The sequence below is a fragment of the Falco naumanni genome, chromosome 1 (assembly GCF_017639655.2).
Source record: "Falco naumanni isolate bFalNau1 chromosome 1, bFalNau1.pat, whole genome shotgun sequence".
Taxonomy (NCBI): domain Eukaryota; kingdom Metazoa; phylum Chordata; class Aves; order Falconiformes; family Falconidae; genus Falco; species Falco naumanni.
Genome location: NC_054054.1, coordinates 35680174 through 35702267, shown reverse-complemented (window position 1 = coordinate 35702267; position 22094 = coordinate 35680174). Strand labels below are relative to the sequence as shown.

The 22094-nt window shown below is 36.3% G+C and overlaps 1 protein-coding gene and 1 long non-coding RNA gene across 5 annotated transcripts in view; one reads left to right on the top strand and one right to left on the bottom strand.

Moving 5' to 3' along the window:
• Positions 1-21368, top strand: part of LOC121085857 — a 30550-nt gene extending 9182 nt beyond the window's left edge. Inside the window, exons 3-7 of one of the 3 annotated variants that reach the window (XR_005827220.1) lie at positions 2709-2956; positions 6719-6921; positions 17510-17574; positions 19139-19260; positions 20742-21368. This is a non-coding gene — a long non-coding RNA (uncharacterized LOC121085857). Of the gene's footprint in view, positions 1-2708; positions 2971-6718; positions 6922-17509; positions 17575-19138; positions 19261-20741 lie in introns of those variants that run through there. The other 2 variants (XR_005827219.1, XR_005827215.1) reach the window with 2 other exon arrangements.
• On the bottom strand, positions 4200-22087 carry FBXO8 (F-box protein 8). 2 transcript variants are annotated; one of them, XM_040588878.1, is made up of 6 exons: positions 21887-22087; positions 17501-17837; positions 15191-15317; positions 7422-7540; positions 5592-5788; positions 4200-4842 (listed from the first exon to the last, which is right to left on the bottom strand). In XM_040588878.1, the coding sequence occupies exons 2-6, from the start codon at positions 17827-17829 to the stop codon at positions 4655-4657; spliced, it is 960 nt and encodes a 319-aa protein (XP_040444812.1). In that variant the 5' UTR covers positions 17830-17837; positions 21887-22087; the 3' UTR covers positions 4200-4654. The 2 variants fall into 2 exon arrangements, with proteins under 2 accessions (XP_040444812.1, XP_040444819.1); XM_040588885.1 differs by having other exon boundaries at positions 17501-17840; positions 21887-22064.
• Positions 22088-22094: the final 7 nt, after the last annotated feature.

Here is a 22094-nt window from a genome sequence, read left to right as displayed (position 1 = left end):
TTCCTTTTTAATGCAAAAAAAATCACATAGGGAATGCAAATATTCTGTGTAAACGTTTTCTAATCCATCTCTTCTTTAAGCTTTTTTTATATGAATAAGAAAGGAAAATGCAAATTTATTAACATCATTGTCAGCAAAAGCACTGAAGTGATGAAGGAGCAACATGATCTCTCTGAAGCTTTTCACATACACATTAATATCTGTAACTAATCCTAACTATCTGGTTATGATTTAATTACACACATTGTATGGTAAATCTTAACTTTTAACATCTGATAAATAATATTAAGACAATCACATAAAATTTTATCTTACTAAAATCACTATTATAGGTAGATTATATAAGTTTGTATATTATTTCTCTTTAAGGCAAAATGAAACCATAATGTGCCTATGGGAGACACAGGAAATCCTTTAAGTCTGTTCTTTGTCCATTTTAATAGTGCTTTTGAGATTAGAGTGGTAGATTTTACAATGGCAGAGAACAAGTCATCAGCCTTAATGTTTATTAGTTTTGATACTTACATGAAATATGTGAAAAGAAAAAAAAACCCAATTCAATGTATTGCAAGTAAATCTGACTTTTCTAAATACTTACTGTTGTTATTTTGACATTTTAACATGATCAAGTAGGTATTCCTCAATTTTGCTTAAACACTTAAAATAATTTAGTACTTGTTTTCTAAAAATAGAACTATAAAAAAAAAATCAGATTGCACAATGACAACCTTACACAGAGAAAAAACCCCCACTATTACCACTTGAAAAAAGAGCAATTCCTGTTGATAAATTTGTTTATATAAAGAACATTATTAAACTGCAGTATACTGAAGAGGAAACAGTAATGTTTATTTGCCTAGCTAGACAGTTTATTTTCCTAAAACTGTATTTTGAAACTGTTTATAATTTTTCTTTTTCCATTGAGGGTGAGTGGGAGGGAAAGGTTGAAGAAATTCAGGGTTTTTTTCCCTGAATGCGAATTTCTTGCCCACATCAAAATTGACAAACGTCTCTAACTTACAATTGTTTGGGCTTTCATATGTTGAAGGACCCTTGATTTATTTTAAAAAGCCGAAGCTATATAAATCTGTTGTTTAGAGTATGAATGGAAAGTATTCAAGACAGAAGTAGAGTTTTGAGAAAATGTAGATTATCAGACACTGTCTATAACTAGACCACCTGAATATGTAATACATGCCATATTCCTTGAACAAATGCAGCGAGTCTCAGACTTCAACACAGGCAAAATGAGCTGTATTGTGTGACCCTTTACATGGACACAGGTATACTCATTTCCTCTTCATGAACAAAAACCAATTGTCCTTCTGTCACATCTGTGCATGCTAAAGTTAGCAACATTTCAGAAATGGCCATTCTGAATACTGCTTGAGTGTCTTTTAGGACCAGAATAACTAGTGTTTGCAGGGGGATGGGCTGCAGGCTCATTTATTCCTTCAGCACTACGTACAGCCGGTGTGAAGGCAACATCACATAGCCAAAGTTCCAAGGACAGGCAGTGGTGGAATCACTGTAGCTCAGGAATCACTTTGCAGTTATGAGGATGATCATGCTCATAACTTAGAGGTTTGGGATCCTCTAAGTCTCCTGAAGTGCTTCATCAAGTAACTACGCCCACATCATATCATTAATGATGCCTGGATCAATCACTGTTTTCTTTTAAAGTACATGGAGACACCAGTAGGACACTGAAGAAGACACTGTCCAGCACTTCGTTTTTTGAGGGCTTTTAGTGGATGACTAAGAGAATTCAAACTTTACCTTCCACACTTTGTTATTGTTACTTTGCATTGTTACACCTACTTAAGACTTTTTTTTTTTTTTTTTTTCTTTCATGACAGAAATTTGCCTAACTTTATGAAAAGTCTAGACTCTTAAACCACAAAAAATTACTTCTCTGCCACTCTGGAAAAATACTTCAAAAGAAGAAAGGACAGAAGAAACGTCTATTGTAATTTTTTTGTTTCTTGGTTGCCTCTAATAGAATTCACACTTGGCATGTTGTGTTTGCTGTTTTCTGTTCCAGTCTGCGTTAGTAATATAATGTAGAGCGCGAGCTGGTGCTAACCATCTAACGTTGTTCAAAATCCTATTGTAAAGATCAGATGCTGTTATCTGCATGTGATTAGGACTATTTTTTTTTTTTTTTTTTTTTTTCCCCCAGACTTGCGTCTTACGGAAACTTTAACCATACCATCCTGTTTCTGATTTATCTGCTTGGATGTTACACTGGCCTTGAAGCTTTCTAAACCTTGTTAATAGACGTACTCATCTGTTCCAGAAAGAAAGATTCTGTCTGCCCGGAGGCTTTGTTCTGTATCTCTTTGAGGATGGGAACTAAGCATAACTCGAAATTAAGAGAAATGCAGATTAACAATTCATACTCCTGAATCAGTGCAAAATCAAAACCAGCATCACTAATGTCAACATAAGTACAAGTCAGAAGAGAATCAGACCTCACTCTGCATTTGTGGTTTGAGAAGAAAACATCTCCTGATAAATCAGTTGTAATTAAAATCACTGAATTCTTCTTTTTACATGTGTAACTTTCGAGAAGTGTTTTGTGGAAAGCCATATTCTGCAGTCTTCATATAAGATCGCTTTAAGGAGCACAGAGACACATCCTTTATTGTTGGTTTTACAGATTATATTAAATGTTTTTCAACTTTTTTTTTTTTTTTTTAATACAGGACCAAGTATGTGTGCCTTAAAGTTCCCCAGCGTTCTGTATACTCTTTATTTGCATTTGAGATTAGTTGACCACTGTGGAATGCATCCTTGGGCTTTCTGAAATCCATGAAATGACACAGGGTGATGAGAAGTTATCCTGAGAGAAGGGGGTGATACTGCAAAACCTGTCTGGAAGATAGCAGCAATACTGCTGGTTCCTGGCTTTGGTTGTGTATGCTACACAAATGGCATTTACGCTTGATTAAAGGTAATGTAATCAAACCCACAACTTTTTCTGGGTGCATTTTTGCATCTGAACCAGGGCTATAAACAAAATGTACTAAACCCTTGAAATAGGAGCAGTAGCTACATTTCTTTTTTCTCCGTCATTTATGTAGCCCTTATGTGGACTATCACTGTCATCACTCTTCTCATATCCAAGACAAATGTAACACCCTCTAGGTGCCAAACAGAAAGCAGCACTGTGGTCAAAGTGCATGCCTGTGTGGAGTATGACCTGCATTCAATTCCTGGCTATGCCACAGGCTTCCTACATTAAAAATCAGAATAATTTGTAAAACAGAACACCTTCCTACCTCACCTCATGGTGTGGTAGGGAAAAATGACACATTTACTTGTTACCATGATAAATCCAGATGATAGCAACAGCTGAATAATATGTAAACAAACAATCAGGAACAGCTCTGATTTCAACTATGTGTTACATCAATTTCAGAAAAGCACTGCTCCACGAGTTATCTGAACAAAAACCTGCAAATTCTCATTCAATTCTTGCACATGCATGGTAGCTGCACTGCTAATATTCTACATACTGCAGAAAATTTGTAAGACACAACCTGACTACAACCATTTTTAGAAGTATTTTTGTAAATCCAGACCTATTTAAAACCTAACTACAATGACAGATTTAGAAAGAGTAATTCAGTCTCTGTGTCTGAAATAGCTCTCCAGTCCTGCACAGTCACTGCTCTAATCTTGCACAGTCAGTTTTTACCAGCTTTAGCAATGAGTCATCTGGTACATATTTGTGTAGGCATTTCCATCATTGACACTTCCAGACTGAGGGAAGCAGTTGAAAGCAGCAGCAAGTTAGCTGCCCCTGCCACTTTCCCTGTTGAGATTTTTTCCTTGCTTACCATGCTGAATAGATGATTGTAGTTGTCCTACATCTCCAGTAACTGGTGTCTGCAACATAGGTCAGCTCTATCTATGCAAACTGCACGACTTCCCTAGGCTATCCCTGTATAACATCAGGGTTCACCTAAAACAGTAGTCGTAATCTTCTTTCAAATTGAGTGAATAGCAGATTGGCAACTTGCTAATTCAAGTTAATCAATATAACATTAAATAACAGCTTAGATATTTTACAAGTCTTCTGTCATCTCCTAGAATAAACTTCACTGCAGTATTCAGACCAGTGTTTCTCTAACTTAAGTAGCTGAGGTAGGCATCACTGTAAAAAAGATGCAGAAGAAAGAAGTACAACACTATTTTAAGAGATAAAAGGAGAAATTTTAGTTAAAATATTTTACAATAAAATAATTATGATTATAAATCTCTTTAGTTAAATATATACACATTACAGGGTATTCTAAAAAGAATGAAATTATTAAAGTTTCAAGCAGATCTAATGCACAAAGTCACCACTTCGTCAGCTTAGACTGTAATGTCAGTTTAACATTTGTGAATGACTATATCAGACTAATGGTGGTGTTTTGTGCAAACCTAAAAAAATTATGAAAAGCAAATCTCCAAATCCTTCCGTTCCCACAGTAAATAGATAGAAAAAGTAGTTTACACATACACACACTTACACACACAAACTTTGATTGCATACAGAGGTTAGAATGACCAGCACTAAAATAACCCCCATTTCTACAAAATAATTAAGTTCTTGATGTAGCTTTTGAAAATTACAAGTTTTAAGTGCTAGCAAATTGTGCTTTTAGGCAGCCACATGGCCGATAAGGTAGATGTTGTCATAAAGGTGCCCTACAAAATCTTCACTAATATTCTGTGCAGCTCGTCTTGTATTTCGGATGAATTCCCGCTTTGACATTTTGTTCTTCACATGAGGGCTTGTTAGATCAATGGAAAGTAGAATCAAAGAGTAACACAGTACATAAACTGCATCTAGACAAGAGAGAATAAATAAAAAAAAATTTAGAAAGGACACTGTGATCATTAATAATACTGTTCCCTGTCTGAGAACCTTACAGTCTTCATCATCTGGGCTTACCATTATATACATCTACACATATGTAATAACCCAAAAGGGTATCCCAGTGAAATAAAATATAATATACTAATTTTCAAAGTAATAACGGCAGCGTATCTTTTAATGCTTCTACATTATCCAAAAGTCACTAAGGGCTTTAATGCACATTCATTGAAACAGATTCTTGAAGTTTTTGTAAATTAAGGCCAACATCCTGCTAAAGCTTATCTCTAAATATGTAAGCAGTCCAACTGCTGAAAACTGGCTTCCCCCCAATCAATTAGAAATGCTTGTTAACTTGAGCGAGGCCCAGAACTCCCTCTCATTTCTGTGGGACTATCCACAAGGCAAAATGTGAAGTATCTAAGTCTTTGCAAGAGGGAACTTAGAGATAGTACACAGCTTAAGCACAGACAAAAGCGAAGGAAAGATAACATGAAAATAAAACTCACTTACCATCTGGTTTAAGAAAAGAATCTTTATGTTTTTTTCGTTTATTTTCAACCCAAGTAGAATGATGCCTGTATACTGAACCCTCCCAAGCCACGTTTGTACTTGGAGAAATACTTGTTTAAGCGCTGAATTTAAAACTATCACAAAACAGTATCATCATCCAGAAATATAAAGACTGATCCATTGAATATCGAAGCTCTATTTTGCTTACCAGGGCTAAGGCCAAGCTCTCTCATCAAATCAGGGTTACAAGCACAGAATCTGTGAGAGAACTTTGTTATGAGAGTCTCAAGGTACTCCCCACGCTCCTCAGGAGCATGAATGTGTCTGAAGAACTCTCTCAGTGCATTTGGCAAGAACTGATTTCTGAAGTTGTGCAGCGTCACAAGGTCATCCAAAACATCTCGCCTGGTAGAATAAAATCCCATGTAATTAGAGAAGTTTCTTTTAACTGCTTAAATATGAAAATGTAGGTTTTAAAAATAAAAAAGAAGCTTTATAGTACTTTATGATCTTTGTCTCTTGCTGAAAGACAAAGGAAATTATCACTAACAGCACAAAGATAATATAAACACATGTTCTTCATACACTTACAATAGTAGCCAAATACTATAAAATTATACATTCATCAGGATTCTAAGTTTCTTTATACGTATATTCAATCACAGTCTACGTAGATGCTTCACTTCCTTTAAACTGTCTGACAAAGCCATTAAAAAGATAGTAAGGGGAATAGATTCATGTGTGTCACACATTTTGGGGCCTAAGTAGAAGCCGTTACAGGAGTATCTTGTTAAAACCAGGCTTAAGTTAGATAAAATTCGGTCACAAAACCCCTTTGAAGTCTAAGTCCATCAGGGTGTGATGCTCTCAAGTGTTTTCCACTGAACACAGAAATATCTAAAGGATTCAGACTAGCCTACATGCCCACATGTGCAAAAAACATCTGAAGGAAATTTGGAAGCAAATTTGAAGTGAACTAAAGAATATTCTCGTATGTTTATCCTTTCTATTACACATTTCAGTACTAAAAGGAGTTTCAACATTTAGAAACCTAGTTATTTTTAGTGCCTGATTACACTCTCTTTATGAAGAGAAGATGAATGGCAGTAGTGTTGCTAATATAAACTTGCAATCTCATCTGCTAAACGGTTCTGTATTTTTTTTTCTGTTGCCAAAAAAATTGGTAATATGAAGTTTTACAGTACAGAACTGTCAGCAGTGATAACGCTACAGAATGACTTCTTTTATTCCTTTAGTGGTACAGGCTGAGGTAGATGAGAAGCAGGAGAGGATTCCTGCTGGAAGTGCTGCTGTCCCTCTGCTCTTCCTGTTTAGGTCCAGTTATTACTCTCCTCCTCTTTCAACCTCTCCTGAACGTTTGGGTACTCCTTTTTCCTGATACTGCACTACCCCAACCTGAAGATATCTTGGAGGGCAAGCGAAAACATTGTGGAGGTAGAAGAGCATGCTACAGCAGGCAGTGTTCCCTACTGCAGCTCATGCTGCCTCCAAGAGGATACTCCATTGCATCTTAGGAGGTGGGTGTGACTTCTGCCCGAGAAGTATCAGATAACCAAACAATGGCTAAATGAGTTAACATTAGTTAAAAAGCTATCATCACTTGGTAAAGTGGTAACTGCTTTTGCTGATTAACACTCATACTAGACAGGAAAAAAAGAAAACTCAAGTGAAAAAACCCAACAAAATCGCTATAATCTTCATGCTGTATGACATCCAGATTTTATCCTGCACAATTTAAATGCTCACTGTAACTTCAAAAAAATTTTATGCCCAGAAATGCAAAAACACAGAAGCAGCACAGGATGTGAGATTTGCTAGTGTTATCCGTGGTATTTTCAGTGGTTCTTATAAAGTGTTACAGTCACTTAAATCCCTGTTAACTGTTCATATTTAGCAGCAGCGTTACTTAGTTGCATTTTCTTGATCTTTAAAATTACATCCGTACAAGCAAAATATTGTTGAATAGTGCTGTACATTGAAAATGAATAGGAAATGTCTGAAGAGAAATTCAAATTACCTTTCATCAAGGTAGATTCTCAGCTTCTTCCAATTTAGCGTTCTTGTGCAAAAGATAAACTTAGCTATTTCTTTTGGCGAATCATCTAGTATGCCCTTTGACATAAAGTAGTTGACTCCCTGAGATAAAATACATGTATGTATAAATATATTTACTCTTCATAATGTGTTTAGGAACAAGTATTGTACTTGGCAATGTAGGAACATAAGCCTACTAATTAGTTGATTTGTTTTTCAGAATTCTTCTTCCTCTAAATCACATTTCAACATGCATAATACACTCTAAAATTATAAATCAAATGCAAAGAAACAATTTATTGTTATGGTTGAGATTTTACACATACTCACAGCAGGAAATTTAAAATTATGAACCCCATAACAAGCATGATAGTTCTTTAATAATTTCTTCACAGTGTGCACTAGTATTTTGATATTCATACTTTTGTAATTGTATTTAAAATGCTGTGGGGACCATAACTTCTAATTTCTTAACTTCTGTAAATAAGAAAATCTTAGCCATAATGTGTTTAATCTTTAATATCTTTCTGTAAAACACTGATGTTCTCACATGTATACAATGTATCACATTCAAATAGATGCAGTAAATGCATTTGTTTAAATGTGTAATAATGTAAATAAACACAAGCACACTGATTTCAAAGCATAGGTAAATATCAACATAGATAAATATGCATACACATAAATAAGAACACTGTACCTAACAAAAAAAGTTTTTAAAGATAGGACAATTGTATATATCTTATATTAATATTATGATTTCCAGAATTTTCCACACTTTGCCAAGCACACATTTCTTATAGATTCCACATGCCAAATTTAATTTAAAAATATTTCAGTGATATTCTGGATTCTCTCTGTTCATTGAAATGTCTCAAAGCATAAAATTATTTTCCTTATGATCTCAGAAATCAAAACCAACCTAAATGGATTTTAAAATGTTCACATTTTTCAACAACAAAAATCTAAATCTGAGAATAACTATAAACAATTATTTTCAATTCAATTTTGCAGGGGTTGGGAGTAGTTCTGACCATTTGTTACAAAGACGTGTTACTTAAGTACAATATTTCTTGACTATACCATAATGTTGAAATAACGTAAAAATGTGCAGGACAGTGCATTTCTGCAAAGGATAACGTACTAAGGCCACAACCTAAATAACTTTTAAAATACTTATGAAATCTTTTTTCATAAATCTTCTGATATCAGACTTCACAATATTTTGCAAGTCTGCCCTTTTAGATTACATCACATCAGGGGCAACCTGTCATTCAGTGTATAAACTAACTTCCCAGTGCTCTATTTCTTTTTTAACCAAAATTAAAAAGGGCTGAGTGCAGGTTTGGAAAGTTGTTTTATAAAGTCGCTTAGTAAAGCGAACTCTCAATTATATTAATCAAAAAATAAACTCAATATATGTTTAAGATATCGATAACACAAGTAAAAAGGCAACCAACAGCTGTAATATTATCTAGCTGTTTTCACCAGTCCATAATTGCTTACATACTTACAAGACAATAGCAGCCAATCAGCATACCTTTTTTTGTTAAAGGGATGTTTTATAAAATGAATAAGAAGGTTTTATATAGGTAAGACAGAAAAAACCCTCTACCAATTTTAGACCCCGATTTTAAGAAGAATCTTTATTTAAGACTGTAATGAAATGTGTTACACTATAAGATTACATATAAGTCCAAATTAGATCATATTTAAGTTTGACCATAATATGGGTGGACAACATAAGATTAAGTATTTTCTTGAATTAGAGCTAAATAGTAAACTAAAAATGGGAGATCAAAGTTAACATCAACTGTGTATTAATTCCTCAAGTATTATGGCAATTTATGCAAGACTAGCAGAAGAACATCTTCACATATATCCTGACTTAATGAGACTTACACATTTGCTTTAGTAGTAAGTGTTAGCTTAAGGTAATATGAACTGAAGTCTGGCAACAAAGACTCAGTAGTATTCCTGCTGCATTTATTTAACAAACACTGCACCATATCCAGAAAATACCTGGCATGTCACAGATGAGGCAGGATGAAAATAACACCTTCTTTAAGACAGACAATGGGTTGGTTTCTCTGTGACAGTAAATACCGTAAGTAATTTCTTTCATGCACTATATTTCAACTCAATGTAGGATCTTCCCCTGATAAGCTACCAATTCCTTGCAAAGCATTTTTATTCCGTCTTTAATTCCCTCTCTCTCCCTCCACCCCCTCATCCCCCCATCATGCTTGATGGTATCTTCCCGTGAATGTCTTGTTACTAATTTTCCTCATCTCCACAAATAAACAGGGTATAAATAAAATATACTTCAGCACATGCCATCATTTTTAGTTGCTTTTTATTTCTTCCTAAGTAACCACAACTACTTTGCAACAATAGAAACCTGATTTCTCTTTAAAGTTCTTAAATTTTGACTCACAGCAAATGAAATTTATTTACAAGATTTACGGCATGCCATTGAATCTGCTTTTTGTAACACTGTAAACACTGCCTTGAATTCCTCCCTGAAGCCACACTTCAAATAAATCACTTTTGGTAGCTAAAATGGTCACTCCTGGCAGGTATACTGGCTGATATAAGTAGCTCTACACATTATTAAAATGTATGCTAAGATTATTTATCAGTCATCTGGTGATTCTCTTCGGAAACGTTTGACTGAAGTCAGGTAGGCAGATCTGTGCCACTATCTACCAGGTCTGAAAAGGTCTTTTTAACACTCAGGAAACACTGCAGGATCAGCGCACACGGTTATGTTCTTCTAATTCTGATTTAGTGGAAGAGTAGTTAGGTGAACAGTACAACAGCAAAGATTTCCAGTAGCTCTGTCTGCCTAACTTAGACGAGGAACCTGCTTGTCACCATAACGTTCTTAACATTAGAGAATTAGGAAAGATGCCTTAAGAATATTTTGCCTTTGTGACAAGAATGCTGCCACTGAGTTTCAGACAGCCCTCGATAAAATCTTAATGTATGAAAGTGCTGATTTAAATTATATATGGAAATAATCATAACTATACACTAGTAACAACAAAAGCCATTCATTGTATTTCAATGTTATTTTCTATATAGGTTGCTCCTTTTTGTACAGTCAAAAAATGCTTCTTTTATCAAGCTATTCTGTTACTGCACTGACACTCCCTGCCTGCTTTCTACCTGTTCCCAAGAGCCTTTCCATTCATTTATATCCATGCAGGGTATTGAAAATTGAGAAGCTTTCTTTTTCAGTATTGGTTTCATTTCTGCATTGATTTTCTTCTCTGCTAAGAGTACTTTCAGAACATTTCAGTACAGCAGTCAACACTAGAACTTTTGCAGTTGCCTTTGACATCTCTGTTTAGATATGCATACAAAACAAACCAGGCATGTTCTAAGGTAATGGCATAGAAATTTTGGAATCAGTATTTTTCTACACATATATGTGATTTCTCTTTAAAATATTTAAATGGAATTGTTTGCAAAGTCAGAGTTGGAAGACAATGAAGCATTTTACCCAATGCTTATTTAAAAGTAGTGCAAGAAAATACATGACAAATACATTTGTCAATAAAAACAAGTTCCACTTAATATTTGAAATTTCAAATTTAACATAAATGGTTGTACATATGCTCTATTTGTTTAGCTTAAATAGTTTTGAAAGGTGACTAAATCACTAGTAGCAGACTGACAGTAACATTTTTAGGTGATTTATAATTCTGTGAGTTATATGCTTTTACATTTTGGTAGGATTACATGAGTATCAACAAAAAATGCTGATTTCTTTGTAATATGGACTGTATTAGAAAAAGATGATTTTGATCACTGACCAAATTCAAGTATCCTTAAGTAAAAGCTGAAGAAATACATGAATTCAAGTTTAAATACTAGCTTAACTATTTAGATAAATTCTTTGGGGGCCGTGACTAATTTTATTCTGTACATACAGTGTCTGGTGTAATAGGACCTCAATTTCTAACTGGGGCTTCTAAGTAACACTAACATTATTAGTAAATAATAATTAGACATGTATGGTATTATTCTGATTTTTCCAGGGAAATGCAGTATCTTAATATATTTCATGGTGCCTCCTCTAGAACAAAATGCACAGTACTGATGCTATATTTTCTAACAGAAATTTTTAAGATTCTTTTCCTAAGTTACAAATCAAGTCATTTGGTGACAAATGAGGACACAATATAGAACATACACTTCAAACAGTGTCTCTTTCACTGTGTGTCTTTAAAATATAGTCTCAGTGATACACACTTATGATGGCAAAAATCACAAGCACAACGTAGAAATACTTCTCATGTTACATGGAATCTATAACTAATAATTTACAAGATTAAATTTCTCTGCCTTTAACGTACAGTTTTAATAAGGTTTCAGCTGTCTGGTCCATTGCAACTTTTTAGATAAATCCCACAAAAGAACTTCTTCCTTCTACAACAGGGGTCCTCAAACTTTTTAAACAGGGGCCGGCGCGTGGATGCAGTGGCAGGCAGTCATCTGCGGCTGCTTGGTTTCCCCCCCAGCCCCTGGCGGGGGGGGGCAGGGGGGTCTGTAAATACCGGGGGCCGGATTGAGGACCCTGGGGGGCCGTATCCAGCCTGCAGGCTGTAGTTTGAGGACCCCTGTTTTACAACATACACATACTTCTAATAATCTCAGGGCGAATAAATCAATGCATCCCAAAATTGGCTTGCTTAGTAGATCACTAAATTGGGTAAGTTTAAAAAAAAATTGGTTAGAAACATAGAGCATGGAAACATTCCATGATTTATAGGCTATCAATAATTAAAAGTCAGGTAAGGTAGCTTTATGCAAGTGGCTAACAATTCTTTTATAATTAAGAAAAGGTCAGAAAATTGACCCCCCTAACAAAAACTAAGGCTAGTTGGTAATGAATGAGACATTCAGAAGAGTGGAAATCCAGCCTTACTAGAAGCACTGTCTTACTGTACTTTATTGTTATTATGCTACATAAGGGAAATCCTGATCTCTATTGAAGTGTGAGAGTTTAGATATAGTCCAGATTGCAACAGATCCATAAAAACACATGCTATTAAACAGAATCAGTTAGAATAATTATTATTAAGAATGAAACAAAAAATTAGATCTTCTTTCCTGACAAAGGATTCTCTTTTCCACCTTCAGTTCCAATTTTAACTACATAAATAGGTCCATGTAATAAATGTGACAAAATATTTCGTAGGGAGTTAGAAACACCATACAAAACAGTGGGAAATAACTCCTGGTTGCTTACAAATTCTGAGTCATAAGCATATGAGCTATGAAATGAGCACTGCATGAGAAACATTTCACATACACATACAGTCTTTAGAATACAGCAGAGACCACGTAGGCAGATTAAACAACATAATATTCATATTGAAGTGTTAATACTAATACTAAACCACCCCCTTTCCCCACAGAAACAAAAAACAAGTTCCAAAATCTTGGCTACAATGGTGCTGCCATATGAAAAAATATCCCCAAACCAACAAACAAAAAAAATAATGAGATACCAAACATGCACTGGAGTTTTTTTTTCAGATTATGTGTAACGTGATTAGGCACATCCTTCCAGCAGAATGTGAGCACCTGCTATGAATTATGCAAGCTCATGCACACAATCAATACATTAAATTACGGCAGATACCACAACACCATGCACACAACAATGGCTAACCAGAGAATCCTACCACAAAGTGTGTAGATGCTCTTCCCTACCCCGTGAGCCACCGCTAGCTCTGGAGCTGTTGCTGTGGAGCCTGGTTACCCATTTTCATGACATGGGCGGTGTCCTTTGGAGAATCTTGCTCCTGTGGCTGTAAGTATTCCTATTTTTATAGTAATTTGATCAGGTCTGTTATCAAATGTAAAGCAGAGTTTGGCAGGAAACTCAGAGATGCAATTTGTAATAGTGGAATGTCATATCATATATTCCAGTCACAGTGTCCTTATAATAATAATTCTGCCAATATCACAGTTGTAAACAATAAACGCAATGGTATTTGTGAATTCTCCTGAAACTCAGGTCCTCAATGATTCCTACCAGGCTATGGTGCTCCACAGGGAGAGAGGAACAGAAGCCCTTAGGAGATACCCTGAGGTTCTCATCTCTTACTAGGCCTGAAGCAGACTGTTTGTACTACTATTGTACAATATAAGCAAAATGAACCCAGAAGAAGTAAGTGTAGTATAATAAATTTAATACCTAATTTAGGTATACTATAAGGTAGTTCTAATTTGCTTCATTTCCTTTAGTGTTTTTTTAACTCAGTGCCTTTTGCAAAGGCTCAAAATACTTTAAAACTACCAAGGGTACTTTAAATTAGTCTGGAATATAACAGCATATTATAAACTAAGATAGTAAGTGAAAAATTACATTAAAACAAATCAAAAGACAAAAAATCGGGTAGACAAAGATGCTATCAATTAAAACTTGATATATTCTTGAACATACATTTATGTTACCTAAATATTGCACTTCATTTATGTAAAGCTTTACACTTATTATTATCATCATCACTAAACTCCTGCTGAAAATCAAGGCTAATCACTAAAGTGGCAAGGTGCTGGTAAGATGTCTTGGCCCTGCAAATCACAGTTCAAGGCAGCGTTCTACCAGAAAAGAGACAAAATACTGTAATTTGTAACTAATAAAAGCAGTGGGTTTCTTCATTTAACAGAATATGAGATAAAGCAAGAATTTAAACAAAATCACATTATTGTAATGATGCATGTGACTGCTTTATTTATTTCACCTCGTGGCCACAAGTTCATGTTTTCTGTATTCTATCAGCAGAGTGAATGATTTGCTCCTAGAAGTCTATCTTTTCATGTTCCTTTAACCTATTTCCTACTTTGGATTTATCCAATCACCACTTCCTTGTGTATGAATAAATACATGCAGGAAGTTAACACTACTTTTTGTTCTGTACTGCGTACCTTCTTTTCCTAGGAAACATGAAGCAGGAGTATGGTTTTGTACATAAAAGACTCCCTGTCACTTGGGTGTTAATTGCGTATCTCCCAGGCAAAAGCTGCCTACTCTCACTCTTTTCTTCTTTGAAAGGTGACAGTGAAAGCAGAAACTGACTTTTCCAGGTAGTTAACAAACTAATAAATAGAAACCTTTTAGTCTGACATGAGGTTATTTTTTGAAAAGAAATATATTTTGTTATATAACACAAAGAAATATTATGCATAACAAACATCTACAGAAATCAAATAAAACTAATGTTTAGGATAGTTTAGCAGTACATCTTTTTCATATTTCAAATTTGCTCCTTGATAGTGGAAATATTTAAAAATCCCTTACAGGAACAGTAACTGTCATAAAGTAATTCGTGTTACTTTATATCTCATCCTGCCTTAAGTGAAGCTGGATCAAACTCATACTCTGCAGAAGCATTTTAGCATTTAAATTTATGTAAGCATATTTTATCCTTTTCAAATTCACCATATTCTCTTCAGTTAGGATATCTGTCTCATTCCTAAGTCAATACGTAGCTATGAACTTCTGGCATCCATAGGTCAGACCACTGTACAGAGAGCTTAAGAGGCAAGCCACGTAAATGACGTGCACATATACCATATGCAATAAAATATCAGGATAGGGCTGTAATTTAGTATTAATCATTCCTACAGTAAAACAAGCACCTATTAAAACTTGGCCTTTAATATGGCTATAATTACAAAACAATCACAATTATTTTAACTGTTTATCACTGTCAGCAACAGTTCACTTACCTCATCAGGGTTGGCATTAAAGGTGAGACTGCCCTCATCTAGCTGCATATACAATTTTCTAAAAGAAAATCCTAGAGGCGGATTCTTATTGTATATAGAACAGTGACCCCAAGTGGATTTGCACAACCTATGAAAATAGAATTAAGTCTATTATCAAAATTCCTTTCTGTATTTCATGTATGTTACAGAAGCAAAATGAAATCAACACTGCAAAGCCAAATATTCAAACTATTGGAAAAGTTAGAAACAGGTTGATCGTAACACTTAGTTGTTAAGCTTTCTGCATGTGTGTTCCTGAAGTCTTCAATTCGATGATTATTGTTTTCTGCTCTCATAGGTTTTGCTGTAGTTAAGTACAATCTCAAAACATATCCCAGTAGGTGGCATCATAGCAACGTCCACACAGCTGAGATCTTTGGCATTCCTAGTGTCTGAACACTGGGTAACCGTGACAAGTTGCCCTTCCTGCTGCAGTATGACCGATTAAAAAATTGTGTTTCTTTTCTTGTGCCCCAGTTGTGCAGTGAGACACCACATCTGACCAAAATTATGCCATTAACTCACTGCTTTCCCTGTCTGCCCTTTTTCCAGTCTTGACTAGTCCTAATTGTTTGATCCAGCCCCATCCCAATCTTCCATCACTTCTCAGTTTCTTTCCCTTCTATCCCACCCTGACTCTGTATGTTTCATGTTTCTGTCTCTCATCTCAGTCTCCTTGATGACACTACCTGAAATTGTTGAACTTTCACTTTCTAGGCACTCTGCTACCTAGATTCCTTACTGAACTGGTAGTTCTGCTTCAACACACGTGTTTTGTAAATAATTATGAGGCACAATGCTTAGGACCCAACAGGTAATCACTGAGACATGGGAGACACTTCGTTTTCAGTTCAGGAACACGTCTTCTTTGGACTGAGTTTGGAACTGCAGCCTCAGGGCTTGCCAATACCGAAACTCAAACACATCCAATACATGTGGAATATGGAAGACTGAAGTTGTCTATAGACATTAAGCAAACTGAGATTTTTATTTATAGCTAAATCAGGATATATTTTTCACTACCAAAGCCTATACTTTGAACTGGGTATTTTTTGGGAAGATTTCACTAAAAAGCTATTGCCCAGGATGAACTCTGAGGAAAATATGTATTTCCCCCCTTCCCTGTATGTTAAGAATATACACTGCTTGTAGTTAAGTAGCTCTAGTATCTTCAAGCTTTGGTCCAGGGAATATATTTGTATTTAATGTGGTTTTAATACTAAGAACTGAGTACAATACAAGGCATACTGATATACATAAATTTAGAAGCTTAGCAGATCTTCACTAGAATTCCTGTTTCCTGCCAAGACAACAGTCCCCAACAACAGAACAATTGTGACTAAGAAGTTATAACTGCACTGTGCTACTGCTGAGTTCACAAAGTATGATAGGAAGGGAAGCTGCTTAACTCAAATGCAGAGGGGAAGAGATAGATGAGGGAAGGAAGAGATGTAGAGCACAATAAGGAAATTGCACCTGAAAAGCTGCCCAACTATTACAGAAATACTACTTAACTGTCTGTGCAGTTAAGGGGTAAGAATACGTTGTGAAAGAAGATACAAGTTCTGCTGACCATCTACTCTAAAGATAAGCATGATTTCATGAGTCTTTCCTAGTCTTGTAAAACATAAAATATCAAAGAAAATACTTTTAATTAAATTTTGATCTTACTCTGTTTGATAGAACATTCCTTTTTCTCCTGGACATATGAACTCTGCCTATATTATATAGATGTGTTTCATTTGTTAGACTGCAGAAATTTCACTTGATGCATGTAAAGAACCAACCTTTTCTTTCCCCCTTCCATCACCATCTCCCAAAACCCATGCACTTAAGTTGCTTTAAGACAAATATAGCAGATGAGTTCTCATCCTTTTCCACCTGGACTTTCAGCTGAATACTTTTGCTTGCTAAAGCTAGATATTTTTTTGAGGTTCAGAGAAGCAATACAAACATTTGAGATGTGTTTTGAGCTAATAAAAAGGCAAAGACAAGTCCTTGGTTTTTTCCCCATGATATATTAAACAACAGGTGTGTAATAATACACATGTACTTGTACCAAGCACACTTGTATATGTAGTCATCTCCAGTAATCCCGGACAGTAATTGGAAATCCAGAATAACACATTTTTAAACTATATTCATGTTTCCCCATGTCAAATCTCATTTAACTTAGGAAACCTTTGCTAAGGTTAGAATGACAAAAAGCATACACTGAGCCAAATTTAAAATGTAATAGTTTGGTTTTGGTTTTTTTTTTTTTTTGCTTACCCTTGCCAGAGAAGCTCATCATTAGCAAGATCCTGCCAGACGCATGAAGCTAGACAGAGATCAGTTGCATTCAGGTACGACAAAATAGTAAAACTAAGCTCTGGTGGCAACATTTCCAGGTTAATGAATCCTTCTTGTTCTTTAGATTTTCTTGTCTTCAAGAGGTGGTAGATGTCAATGCCTCCTTGGGCTTGCTTGCGATGGCTTGTGTTGGAAACACTGTTAGTAGCTATCCTCCTACCATGTTCTCTGGTAAGATAGCCTTGACTGCTGTATCCTTGGTGTTGCAGTTGCTGGCTCCTAGCAACTCTCCAGAGTCCCTGACCCATCTGCGAGCCTGCTGGACATAAAATCCAAGTTAAATGTTGACAGCTATTTATAAATATATGTAAGACAAACTCAGCACACACTGGAAAAATAAAATTGTAGGACTCATATGAATAGGAAAAAAGTGAGTTTTGTCAAAGTTATGCTGATGATGTAATCAGTCTCCAATGGAGCAACTGAATAAACACTGAAAACAAACACCATAAAAAACTAGATTTAAAAAAAAAATTCTATGCTTGAAGAGTTAGAAAATTAACAACGAGCTTCTGCAAACAGCACCAAACTTAACTTGTATCTTATGCAAGTTAAGAAGCCTTAATCATCAGAACATTTGGAATTATTATCTTTAGTCTTCCTTTAAAATCTAACAAAAATAGCTTATTTAGAGTCAATGAAGTGCTATGAAATGCAAGGAGAAACAAAAATGTTGTGACATTAAGACAAAGTTTAATGTCTTCAATGACAATGCATTAAGGATTCAGTTTCTTGGCTTTGAGCACCCTAAGTATCTTTTCAAGCTTTCTTGCATAGTAGCATAAAAACTTCAGGTTAGGGCTTCTTATAACTGTGTTTGTTATTTTTTGTCAAACTTTGCTGCAGATAGTAATAATAAGAAGAGATCCTGCATGTTAGTCAGTTATTAAGACTTCTGAATGCCACAACTCAAATTTCAGTAACCAACTGTATTTACCAAGAGGGAAAATTAAAGTACAATAAATCATACCAATTCAGTATGCGAATGTTGTCTTAATCCCATCACAAGCAGTGTATATATGGTGATTATCTTATTTTTTAACCTTTGCCATGATGACTGCTCACTAAAGTGATCATACTAGTAATCTGCATGTTCCTGATGCCGACTTACAAAACCAAGAAACACTTACAGCCTGGCCTGGTAGGATCTCACATGTATTTGAAATTACGTATATTCCATTAGCATGGGGAATTAAAAATGAGATTTTAACACAAAGGCTGGACATGAATGCAAACTGTTCTACATAAGCAGAAAAAAACAACCCATGCTGAGTGATTATGGGAGAAAAATGGAGAAATTACAGGAAAAAAAAGCATAACCAAGATGGAAGTAGACAACAGACAGGTTCAGCTGGCTGGTGAAGCAGTTCTCCACAACAGCAGCCATTCAGAGGAAGTTCAAGAATTCATTTCTAGATAAGGCCACAGTTGTGAAGAAACTGTAGCCACATGTATTATATTCAGTTTGGTAATAACGCAAGATTTTACATAAATTCATCTTTATTTTTATTCTCATGTCCTGTACAGTTACATATTTGGCTTAATTTTGTCTTACAGGGGTAGGTTAAACCATGACTAACTGCTACAAATTATCAGGCAAGCTCAAGAAAACAAAAGCTTACTGAGTCACAGCATAAACAGAATATACAACTGCCTGCAAGAATGTATGCATAAAGAAGGTAATCTCATTTTCTTGAGACGAGCATATAACTTTTAAAAGTCCTTAGGGCTACTGGTAAAGCTGCTTCTCAAGAGGAAGCTATACCACAATCTGCCATGTGAATTAGCCCTGTGAATAAACTGAACACTGCCAACAAGGTATTACACTTTCAAATAGACAGATGCCAAGTTTAGAGGCTGTGTTAACTCTCAGAAGATACCAGATGATCTGAATGACCGAATAATAATGATCTTTCGATTCAATTATGTGAGAAATTTGAGGTTTTGAAAAAGATAAACGTATACATACACATGTAGATGTAACTCAAATACAATCTACATGCTTTCTCAGTGTACCTCTTCATGTAAAAACCAAAACAAAATCTGCCCGAACAATATAGCATTGACTCCATAAACAAAATGATAAAATAGCCAGTCAGCAAAGTACTAGTTTCAGGGACAGACAGAACCAGGAGTGAGGGCCTGCAATTCCTCATCGCTGTTTCAAATCCTTAACCACTAAGGCAACAAAAATCAGAAGAAAAAAATATGTCAACATTACAATGTTAAACCTTGCCTTTTACAAAAGATGAAACAAGAGAACCTATTCTATGTAAAGCGTGTATATCAAGTAGAGAGAAAGTTCTGCCAAATGCAGAAATTGTTTGCTGAGGTAACTTTTTGCAAGACACATTAATAAATTTGTTTTGCTAGTATTTTTGCCATCTTTCCTGACATTAGTTTATATCATTATAACAAAGCCACATTTCTATACCCATTTGTTAACTTCCAACTGTTAAAAATCGTCTGAAAATACTTATTATTTGGGCACTGTTTAAATAAACAAACAAAGGAGTAACAGGAAATTTAAGGCGCTAAAGATTCATTAGGAATTATATTGTGACAAGTTTCATAATCATAATACACCAGGAAGACAAGAAAGACCAGCAGCATTATCAGGAAACTACTTCATAGAAAGGCCTTCTATTTCATAGAAAGGCTGTGCCCAGTCAATTATCAAGTGAACTTTATGCTATCAGGTAAGCATCTGGCAACTTTATAATAGCTTTCAGACCTCTTCAAAGTCACATTATCTTTCTGTTTTACATGCACTACTAGTAGTGGTCACAGAGGACCAAGGTTTCCTACCTAGCCCTAAATCAAATATCCAAATTTTATTTGCTAGTTTAATAACTTTATTGCAATATTCAGCTAGAAGTTCCTGTCCACAAAATACGTTCTATTGAGGAATACTGAGCTAGCAAGAATATCAACAGCTCTTGTTGGTGTTCACAGGGTTATTCTCCCCACACAGAAGTTAACTACTATACATCACCAACAACATAATCAAATCTGAATTATTTAAAAAATACTGTCATTCAAGAAACTAGCCTTCTTATAATGCATTCACATATTTAAACAGAAAATATCACTGCAGAAATAATTTTAAGTCTTTTTTAATGTAAAATATATTTTGAAAAATATGTATTTGCTATTTTAGGTACCATCTGAAGAAATTTCAAAGAAACAGTGAGCCACAATTTAACCCATTCTAGAACCAGGTGCAAAAAATCCGTAAGCTTTCACGTGTGTGTAGCAGCTCATGTGCAGTTTGTTAGATCACTTCTTACTTCCTCATTGTGCAATTACTTTCAGCTTTGTAGTAATTCAGGAGGAATGCTTTGAGAACTCACTCATAAAACAAGAAAACCCATTGTTATTATAAAGCCTTTTAACTAATGGTGTCCAGAACTATGTTTTTAGATTACTTTGAACATACACTTTCAATTTCCAGATTCAATAGGCGACTCAATTGTATGTTTCCAAACTGCCAATTAAGTAACTTTGATTATCTAATCATTAAAACCTCTTGATAGCTTGGCTGTAATAACTACCACAGTAAAAACGAGATCTAGCTTGTTTATAAGTTGCTGATACTCTGCTGGCTCTGTCTGATTCCGATTTTACTCATGTTTTTCTTCATGTTACTTTCTTATTGCATAATAAATTCTTTTGCAGTGTTGATGAGCATGATAGGATACTAAAAGCTAAATGTAATCTAGATTAATGCTGTATTGCTGTCAGCCTCTGCTTTATTAAATTAAATAAAAGCCCAACATACACTCTCGATATGAATCCCCTTCCACTTTATGATAACCGAACCCCACAGGTGCTGCTTTGCGACCACAACTATCCAGACAGGAATTCGTTCCTTCCTTCTACGCTACCGAAGCTGAGGCTTCGCTCACGCAGCAGCATCCGTGGCCGGGGCCTGCTGAGCCCCGCACCGTTAGGGCCCTTCCAACCCGGCTACCAGGCCATTACGCCGGCAGCTCCGAGGCTCAGCCAGTCCCTCCCACCCAAGGAAGCCCTCGGCCAAAGGCCGCGGCTGCCCTCCCGCCGCCCCGAGCTGCTCCGCAGCCACCCTACTCGCCACCTCCCCAGCGCCACACCGGGCTGCGCCTCCCCCGCCCCGGGGAGCCGGGGCCTCGGCCGGGGCAGGGCCGCCTCCCTCCCGGCGGACGCCGCCGAGCCCGGCCCCCGCGCGCCATTGGGCCGCCCCACGGGCCGCGGCTCCGGATTGGATGCGCCGCCTGCCCATCCGCGCCCGCCTGCCCCGCTGAGGGAGCCCCGCGGGGCCTGTACCTGTGCGAGCTCGGGTCCCAACCGCCGCCGCGACGAGCCCGGCCTGAGTCGGTGCGTGAGCCTCGCCGGGCAGGAAGGGGCTGAGCGGGCCCCGGCGGCGGGGAGAGGCGGCGAGAGCCGAGGAGGCCCCTCCAGCACGCAGGGAGACCGCCGTCGCCCCGTCTCCTCGCCCGGCGGGTTTGACGTTCGCTGTTGTTGCCGGAAGTGA

What these genes read in the sequence shown, in the direction of transcription:
- FBXO8 (XM_040588878.1), bottom strand. Translation starts at nt 17,829, where the DNA reads ATGGGTCAGGGACTCTGGAGAGTTGCTAGGAGCCAGCAACTGCAACAC. An exon ending in GATGAGCTTCTCTGGCAAGG is followed by an intron (nt 15,318 to 17,500) that starts GTAAGCAAAAAA and finishes CTATTTTCATAG; the next exon opens with GTTGTGCAAATCCACTTGGG. An exon ending in AGAGCTTGGCCTTAGCCCTG is followed by an intron (nt 4,843 to 5,591) that starts GTAAGCAAAATA and finishes TCTCTTGTCTAG; the next exon opens with ATGCAGTTTATGTACTGTGT.